This window comes from Muscardinus avellanarius (genome assembly GCF_963383645.1).
Source record: "Muscardinus avellanarius genome assembly, chromosome: 15".
Classification (NCBI taxonomy): domain Eukaryota; kingdom Metazoa; phylum Chordata; class Mammalia; order Rodentia; family Gliridae; genus Muscardinus; species Muscardinus avellanarius.
Window position 1 is genome coordinate 32,294,298 of NC_137801.1, and position 10,000 is coordinate 32,304,297.

The window sequence follows — 10,000 nt, forward strand, 5'->3', positions numbered from 1 at the left end:
AGCAATCTAGTGAGACCCTGTTTCAAAAATAAAAAATAAAATGTAATAAAATGGAGCTTGAAGGTAGAATGCCCATAGGTTCTATCCCCAGAAGCAAAAGTAAAAATAAAAATAAATAAAAATAAAAAGACTACAGAACCCCAAAATACAACTTCACCTCCCAAAGACTACCATTCCCAGCATGTAGTGCAGCCAGGGTTAGTAAAGGAAAAGCACTGCAAGTCTGGAATTTTTGCCTTTCTGTCGCCTCAGGTAAAGGAAAGTTTTAGAAAGGTCCCAGAGGCTATTTATGACAGGAGTGGTCACACCCTAAATCCAGGCGACGAAGGGGAGGAGCCTGAGCCAGTCCCACCCCTTTTCCAGTAAAGTTGGGTCGTTTGGGCTTGGCAGCTGGAGTTTGCGGGGAGTAGCTGTGCACCCCGAACTTTCGCCATGGCTTCGGTGAGCAGGACGGTGTTTGGAGAGCTGCCCTCGGGGGGAGGGACCGTGGAGAAGTTCCAGCTGCAGTCAGATCTGCTGAGAGTGGACATCCTCTCCTGGGGCTGCACCATCACAGCCCTGGAGGTGAAAGACAGGCAGGGGAGAGCCGCGGACGTGGTGCTCGGCTTCTCGGAGCTGGAAGGTGGGTTGCACCCTGCTCGGGCTGCGGGGCCCCCGCCCGCCCTCGCCACCCGACAGACGGTCCCGCTGGGGCGCGGCGCGGGCACCCAGGGCAAGCCCGGGAGCCTGGGGCCCCACTGGGAAGCCCATGGATCGCGCCAACCGGGCTGCGTGGAGCTTCGGTGCCTGGAAAAACACCAGAAGGGTAGCAGAGAGCTGTCGGACTTGGCCTCTGGGTGCCCATTCCGCCTCGGGTTCCGTTAAGACTAAAACTCCTGGGGCGACCTTTGAACTGCTGGCCACGGGGGTGTGTGGCTCCTACTTCTTTCCTGCGGGTCCTGAAATAGGAAACTCCAGGGCTGCGGCTTCTGCTTCCTGTTTCCTCCATCTGTTCCAGAAATGCGCCGTAAAGTAAACCGAGGGCAAACTCAGTGGGCAGCGGGGCTGCCCTGGTCAGTGCGCGTTTAGTGCCCAGCCCCCAGCCCCCAGCCCTTGTTCAGTAGGAGCAAGGCAGAACCAGAGAGAAGACCGACCCGAGAAATGAGGCCTCCTAACTGGATGGACTTGGATTCCCTGGGGAGCACGGGGCAATTGGGATCACGTGTTAATTAATGCACTTTAAAACTCTTGCGGGGCATGGTGGCGCACACCTATAAATCCCAGTACTTGGGAAGCTGAGACTGGAGGATTGCAGGTTCACAGCCACCCGCAGCAACTTGTGAGGCCCTCCACAGCATGGAAACAGACTTTCTTTCTTTCTTTCTTTCTTTCTTTCTTTCTTTCTTTCTTTCTTTCTTTTTTCCTTCCTTCCTTCCTTCCTTCCTTTCTTTCTTTCTTTCTTTCTCTCTCTCTTTCTTTTCTTTAATTGCCTTCACTTTAATTTTTTCTCCCCAGTACTGTGAACTATACCCCCAACCCCATTTTTTATTCCTTTTTTTTTTTTTTTTTTTTTTCTGGTGCTAGGGATTGAACTCAAGGACACTCTACCTCTGAGCTACACCCTCAGCCCTATTTTTTATTTTTTAATTGGAAACAGGGTCTCACTCAGTTGCAAAGGGCCTCACTAAGTAGCTGAAGCTGGCCACGAACCACAATCCTCCTGTCTCAGCCTCCCAAGTATTGGGATTACAAGCGTGCACCACCACGCCTGGTTTTTTCTTTTTATTCTTTATTTTGAAACAAGGTCTCACTAGGTTGCAGAAGGCCTCACTAAGTAGCTGAAGCTGGCGGCAAACTTGGGATTCTCCTGTCTCAGCCTTCCAAGTACTGGGATTACAGACGTTTGCAGCTGTGCCCACTGATACCTTGCTTCAAAATAAAGAATAAAATAAAATAAAATATGGAGCCAACTGTGGTGGTGCACGCTTGTAATCCCAGTACTCGGAAGACTGAGACAGGAGGATCACGGACGGCAGCCAGCCTCAGCTACTTACTGAGGCCCTCCGCAATTTAGTGAGACCCTATTTCAAAATAAAGAATAAAAAATAGGGCTGGGGATGTAGCTCGGAGTAGAATGTCCCTGGGTTCAATCCCTAGTACCACAATACATACATACATGCATGCATACATACATACATACATAAATCTCTGTTAAAGCCAGGCATGGTGACGCATGCCTATAATCCCAGTACAGGAAATAGCAGATTCATAGCTTCTCATCAACTTAGTGAGATCCTGTTTCCAGATAAAATATGAAAAGGGCTGGGAGTATATCTTGGAGGTAGAATGCCTCTGGGTTCAGTCCCTAGCATCACAAAATTAAAAAAAAAATAAAACCCTGGCCAGGTGTGGTGGTGCACACTTGCAATCCCAGCATTCCATTCAGGAGGCTGAGACAAGAGGATCTTGGTTTGCGACCAGCCTCAGCTACTTAGTGAGGTGCTTTGCAACTCAGTGAGACCCTGTTTTAAAATAAAGAATAAAAAATAGGGCTGGGGGTGTAGCTCAGAGGTAGAATGCCCCTGGGTTCAATCCTCAGTACTGCAGTAAATGAATGAATAAATAAATAAATCTCTGTTAAGTCAGTGAACTCATTTAACAACACACAAGTTCTCCATCTTCAATGATTTTTCAGGTTAGCTAGGGAGATAGATTGTTTTTTTCTTCCAGTACTAGAGATGGATCCTAGGGACATTCTACTTCTTTTTTTTTTTTTTTTTTTTTTTTTTTTTTTTTTGGTGGTACTGAGGTTCCTGGAAGCCCTTCTACCTCCGGGCTACACTCCCAGACCTATTTTTACAGTTTTATTTGGAAACAGGGTCTCCTAAGCCAGCGTGCGTGACTGGCTTCAAACCTGCGCAATTCTCCTGTCTCTGCCTCCCAGGCGCGGGGATTACAAGCGTGCGCCACCACGCCCGGCTGGGACATTCTACTTCTGAGCTATACCCCCAGCCCTATTTTTTATTCTTTATTTTGAAACTGGGTCTCACTGAGTTGCAAAGGACCTCACTAAGTAGCGGAGGCTGTCTGTGAACCACGATCCTCCGGTCTCAGCCTCCCAAATGCTGGGATTATAAGCTTGCGCCATCATGCTCAGCTTTTTTCTTTTCTTTTCTTTTTCTTTTTTTTTTTTTTTTTTTTTTTTTTTTGGTACTGGGGTGGAAGCCAGGGGCTTTTCTACCTCCAGGCTATAACTCCCAGACATTTTTTATACTTTATTTGGAAACAGGGTCTCACTAAGTTGCTGAGAGCCTCACTAAGTAGCTGAGGCTGGCTTTGAACCTGTGCAGTCCTCCTGTCTCAGCCTCCCAAGCGCTGGGATTACAAGCGTCCACCAACACACCCGGAGGGAGATAGATTTTAACTCAATAGTTGCATACGTAAATAATTACAATTACAGTTTGATTACAACAGGGAAAACCAAATATCATGCCTTCTCTCGGCACTACCATGCAGCTAGACTGAAAACGAGGTCTGAAATAAAACTGAGCAAGGGAAACCAAAATTGAATACCCTCTGCTGGGTGGTGAGGTACAGACAAATTCTGCATGAGAAGAGGTTTGAGGGTTTCCTTTTGGTATGTCTTTCTGTGTTCAGTTCTCTGGATGTTTAACTTGGCTCATGGCTAAACATGAACATTTTTAGGAAAATTTAGAGTTTTGTTTGCCCCTTAGGAAAAGATTTTTTTTCCCTCTCCATCTCCTTATAAGCATATTGCTCAAAACCCTGTTGCTGGTTTCTGAGTATCTTTACCTACCCTGGAGCCTCCGCAGCTTGACTTGGAGAGGGGGTAGCTTCTTCAGAACGTAGGGATTTGAGTGAGGAGGCTTTTGCTGGAAGCAGGTGCAGAGAGGCCAAGAAGATCTACTTCTCTTCCTCTGTGCATCTAGACAGCTTCCAAATCAGAAAGCATGAAGACACAGGTGGCCAGAGAGGCTCTTCAGAATCACTGTGCTGGGCCACCTGTCTGCTGGTAGCATAACTTTTGTCTAGGATGAAATAGAATCGCAAAAACTCACCTCTTTTTTCTTCCCAGTACTGGGTCTTGTACTTGCTAGACAAGTACTCTACCACTGAGCTACATTCCCAGCCCTTTTTATTTTTATTTTGAGACAGGGTCTCACTAATTTGCCCAGGCTGGCCTTGCACTTGGCAATCCTCTTACCTCAGTGTCCCGAGTAGCTGAGAGTACAGCGTGCGCCACAGCACCCAGCTCAGACATACTGCTTGACTCAGGCACACCTGCTCAGTGAAGTCAGGAGACCTGTATATATAGCCTAAGATCCCAGAGCTAGTCAAAGAATTGGGGGCACTGGGATGTGGTTGTGCATGTTTGTAATCCCAGGACTTTGGAGGTTGAGATGGGAGGATCTCAAGTCCAAGGTCAGCCCCAACAACTTGGGGAGACCCTTAGAAACAGTGAGACCCTGTTTCAAAATAAAATATAAAAGGGCTGAGAGTTGCCGGGCGTGGTGGGGCACGCTTGTAATCCCCGTGCTTGGGAGGCGGAGACAGGAGGATCGCGCAGGTTCGCAGGTTCGAAGTCAGCCTCGCTGGCGTAAGAGACCCTGTTTCCAAATAAAAAGTATACAATAGGTCTGGGAGTGTAGTCCGGAAGTAGAAGGGTTTCCAGGAACCCCAGTACCACAAAAAAGGGAGGGGCTAAGAGTTTCGCTCAGAGGAAGATCACCTCTGGTACCCCCAAAAAAAGGAATTGGGATGATACGTAACGGGCACCCGCTCTTGACACTTGTTCCCACCTCTGCCTTCTCGCCATTCAGAGAGGTCCCGCCCACCCCCTAGACAGGCACACCTCCCTCAGCCTTGGCCAGCTTTAGTTCTGAAATAAGAGTCACATGAAATGGAAGCCACCATGACATGGCACTGGTAAGTACCCTTCCTTTTTCTCTTTTCTTATGTACGTATATATGTATTTATGTATGCATTTATTTATTTTGGTGTGTGTGTGTGCTGGGGATTGAAGGGGCATTCTCCCTCCAAACTACATCCTGAGTCTTTTTTTTTTTTAAACAGGGTCTGACTTGGTGAAAAAAAAAAGTACCTTCTCTCTCTCTCTCTCTCTTTCTCTCTCTCTCTCTCTCTCTCTCTCTCTCTCTCTCTCTCTCTCTTTCTCTCTCTCTCTTTTGTGGTACCATGGATAGAACCCAGGGGCATTCTACCTCTGAGCTACATCCTCAGCCCTATTTTTCATTCTTTATTTTGAAACAGGGTCTCACTTAAGTTGTGGAGAGCCTCCCTAAGTAGCTGAGGCTGGCAGCAAACCCAGATCCTCCTGTCTCAGCCTCCCAAGTACTGGAATTACAAGTCTGTGCTCCCACCCCTAGCTCCAAATGTTCTAAAGAGGGGGGGAAAGACATTAACTCCCCTTAGATTCAGTGATCTAGCCAATGCCGTATCCCCCTCCCTGGGACCAGCAGATGTGAGAATGTTCAGTAGCATAATAGCATTCTCTTAACAAGTTGCATCCCGGCTTCACAAAGTGCCAATTCCAATCAAAACATCCAAATACTCTTTTTAGTGCTGGCCCAAGATAGACATTTTTATTTCCATGATATAATTTATATAATTGAATTAAAAAAAAACTTTTTTGCAAAAGAGAAGTTGAGGAGAAAATACCCTCTGAATACTAAGTGACACTTTTTAATATATTCAGCCACTTTCAAAGTTATTGTAAATGGACCCTATTTCCCTTTTTAAGCTCAGTTTTTCATAGATCCTTTCAGTACTGCCAAAGATAACCTCACATATGTCATAACAGGAAGTGTATTGCCTCAATCAGAAAAGTATAAAATGGCTCTCTGCTACTGTTTTGGTTAATTCTAGTCTATTAAAACCCATATTAAGCTATGGTGTGGTGCACGCTTTTAATTCCAGTATTTGGGAGGCTGAGACCGGAGGATCAAGTAGGTTCAAAGCCAGCTTGAGCTACTTAGTGAGGCTCTCAGCAACTTAGTGAGACCCTGTTTCCAAATAAAATATTAAATAAGGTCTGGGAGTGTAGCCCAGAAGTAGAAAGCTCCTGGGTTCCATCCCCAGTACCACAATAAAATAAAATAAAATAAAATAAAATAAAATAAAATAAAATAAAATAATAAAACCTAGGCATGGTGGTGCTTACCTATAATACTAGTTCTTGGGAGGCTGAGACCTGAGGATCACAGATTTGAGGGCAGACTCAGCAAGTAGTGAGTCTCAACAACCTGACAAGACCCTATTTCAAATAAACAAACAAACAAACAAATAAATAAATAAATAAATAAATAGGAAAAGAAACTAGTAGCAGCCACACCTGGTGGCACACACCTGTAATCCCAGTACTTAGGAGATTGAGACAAGAGGATCACATGTTAGAAGCCAGCCTCAGCAACTTAACAAGATCTGTTTCAAAATAAAATAGGGCTGTGTAGCTCAGAGGTAGAATGCCCCTGGAACTGTCAGTCTCCACTACCAACAATAATAATAACTATAATAATAATAACAATAACAACAACAACAACAACAACATATGGTTGTATGGATATAGCCTTCTCTGGTATACTGCCCCTGGTACCATACACACACAAAGAACTTTGGTAACAGTGGTTGTCTTTAAGAATGGGCCCTGAGCCGGGCGTGGTGGCGCATGCTTGTAATCCCAGCATTCAGGAGGCTGAGACAGGAAAATCACGGTTCACAGACAGCCTCAGCTACTTAGTAAGGACCTCTGCAACTTAGTGAGACCCTGTTTCAAAATAAAGAATAAAAAATAGAGAAGCCGGGCATGGTGACGCACGCTTGTAATCCCAGCCGGGAGACTGAGACAGGAGGATCACAGTTTGCGGACAGCCTCAGCTACTTATTGAGGCCTGCCGCAACTCAGTGAGGCCCTGTTTCAAAATAAAGAATAAAAAAATAGAACAAGGGGTGTAGCCCGGAGGTTCGATGTCCCTGGGTTCCATCCCCAGACCCACAAAAGAAAAAAAAAAAGAATAAAAAATAGGGCAGGGGGTGCAGCTTGGAGGTAGAATGTCCCTGGGTTCCATCCCCAGACCCACAAATAAATAAATAAATAAAAGGGCCCTGAATAGCTGGGGTACAGGTGTAGGAAGGAGACTTACTATATATTCTGTTAAGATGTCTGATTATATAAGTATACATAAACAAACTGAGATAAATAATTTAAAGTACTAAGACGTGACAGAGTGAAGGATTATCTTGACATTACCATGTCTTAGGGATGTTTTGAGCTACAAAGGAGCGCTAAGCATGGGTAATTCCATGAGACAAGGTCCTTTTGTAACTGCCAGATTGGATGTGAACATACTTCACTTTCCAGATAGATTATATAAACTACTTGGATGACAGCCATAACCGGAGGTCAGAATGGTTCATTTTCCCCCTGGGCAAACGAGATCTTTCTTCTGCAGAACTCTAAAGAGGTAAATTACATGGTCTTTTAGATATAGCGTGGGGAGAAAAAACAACAACCAGTAATGCCTCCTGTGAGTTTTTCCTACCATTTCTTTCTTTCTTTCCTTTCTTTCTTTCTTTCTTTCTTCCTTCCTTTCTTTCTTTCATTTATTTACTTTGGTACTGGGGATGGAATCCAGGGGCAGTCTACCTCCGAGCGACACCCCAGCCCTATTTTTTAGTCTTTTTTATTTTTGGTGGTAGTGGGGGTGGAACCCACAGGCTTTCTACCTCCGGGCTATACTCCCAGACCTTTTTTTATATTTTTTATTTGGAAACAGGGTCTCACTAAGTTGCTGAGAGCCTCACTAAGTAGCTGAGGCTGGCTTCGAACCCGTGCGATCCACCTGTCTCAGCCTCCCAAGCGCTGGGATTACAAGCGTGCGCCACCACGCCCAACTTGTCTTTTTTATTTTTGAAACAGGGTCACACTGAGTTGCGAAGGGCCTCGCTAAGTAGCTGAGGCTGTTTGTGAACCGCAATCCTCCAGTCTCAGCTTCCCGAATGCTGGAATTACAAGCATGAGCCATGCACGCCAAGCTATTACCTACCATTTCTAATTTTTTTTTTTTTTTTGATACTGGGGATTGAACCCAGGGACATTCTACCACTAACCTACATCCCTAATTCTATTTTTATTCTTTATTTTGAAACAGGGTCTAAGTTTTGGAGGGCCTCACTAAGTGGCTATGAACTTGCGATCCTGCTGTTTCAGTCTCCCAAGTACTGGGATTACAAGTGTGCAACTACACCCAGCTGTTTGGAGGTTTTAAGAATGAGTTTTCGGCTAGGCATTGGTGGCCCATGCCTGTAATCTCAATCCTTGGAAGGCTGAGGATTGCAGATTTGAGGATAGACCTGGCATTTTAGCAAGCGCCTATTTAATAGGCGCTTGTAATCCCAGCATTTGGGAGGCTGAGGCAGGGGGATCACAGTTCGTAGACACCTCAGCTACTTAGGCCCCCTGCAACTCAGTGAGACTCGGTTTCAAAATAAAGAATAAGAAATCGGGCAGGAGCTATAGCTCGGAGGTTGAATGCCCCTGGGTTCCATCCCCATTCTACCAAAAAATAAAAAATAAAAAACAAAATAAATAAAAGAGAGCTGAGGATGTACCTCAAAAGTAGAATGCCTCGTGTTCATTCACCAGTACCGCACACACATGCAAAAAGCTTTTTTGATTTCTATATATATGATGCTAAAAAAGAGAAAACACTGAGAGGGGAGTGGAGCTCAGTGCAGAGCACTTGCCTAGCGTGTGCTGGGCCTCAGGTTCAATCTCCAGCACTGCAAACTAAATAAATAAATATGAATTTTTTTTTTTTTTTGCAGTACTGGGGATGGAACCCAGGGGCATTCTACCTCCGAGCCATACCCTCAGCCCTATTTTTATTCTTTGTTTTGAAACAGGGTCTCATTGGGTTGCAAAGGGCTTCACTAAGTAGCTGAGGCTGTCCTTGAACTGTGATCCTCCTGTCTCAGCCTCCCAAATGCTGGAATTACAGGCATGTGCCACCACGCCCAGCTTAAAGATAAATAATTTTTATAATTTTTTTTTGAGATGGGTTCTCTCTCAGGCTGGCCTCCAACTTGTGATCTTCCTGCCTCAGCCTTCGGAGTAGTTGGGATTATAAGCATGTGCCACTATGCTGGGCTGGGGGAGGATATAGGAGAGTGGTAAGTAATTTTATTTAAGATTTTAGGGCACTCTGGCAAAGGTTTTAGTCTTTCTTTTTTTTTTTTTTTCGGGTCTGCGAAGGGAACCCAGGGGCATTCGACCTCCGAGCTACACCCCCCGACCTATTTTTTATTCTTTATTTTGAAACAGGGTCTCACTGAGTTGCAGAGGGCGTCACTAAGTAGCTGAGGCTGTCTGCGAACCGCGATCCTCCTGTCTCAGCCTCCCAAATGCCGGGATTACAAGCATGCCTCCCACTTGGGGTCTCAAGTCAACATTCTCACTACTGTATGTAAAACAACTGACCAGCCAGGCGTGGTGGCGTACTCTTGTAATCCCCGCACTTGGGAGGCTGAGACAGGAGGATCGTACAGGTTTGAAGCCAGCCTCAGCTACTTAGTGAGGCTCTCAGTAACTTAGTGAGACCCTGCTTTCAAATAAAGTATAAAATAGGTCTGGGAGTATAGCCCGGAGGTAGAAAGCCTCTGGGTTCTACCCTAAGTACCAAAATAAATAAATAAATAAGTAAATAAATAAATAAATAAACAAACTGACCCCACAATTTAGAGGAGGAAAGATTTATTTACTCATAGTTTTTGGAGATTTTAGTCCATGTGATGCCATAGTCTACAGAGGTAGAATGTCCCGGGGTTCATCCCCAGTATCACAGTTAATTAATTAATTAATTAATTCTGGCTGGGGGTGTTGCTCAGAGGTAGAATACCCCTGGGTTCAATTCCCAGTAACACACACACACACACACACACACACACACACACACACACACACACACACTCAGCATTCATTGCTTCG

At 45.2% G+C, this 10,000-nt stretch overlaps 1 protein-coding gene across 1 annotated transcript in view; it reads left to right on the top strand.

Annotated features, from left to right (window-relative positions):
• Positions 1-432: 432 nt before the first annotated feature.
• The window catches only part of GALM (galactose mutarotase), a gene marked incomplete at both ends in the record, with an annotated part of 67,004 nt that continues 57,436 nt past the window's right edge, over positions 433-10,000 (top strand). Inside the window, one exon of the mRNA XM_080712037.1 lies at positions 433-622. Coding sequence (XP_080568163.1) covers positions 433-622 — 190 coding nt within the window. The remainder of the gene's footprint in view (positions 623-10,000) is intronic.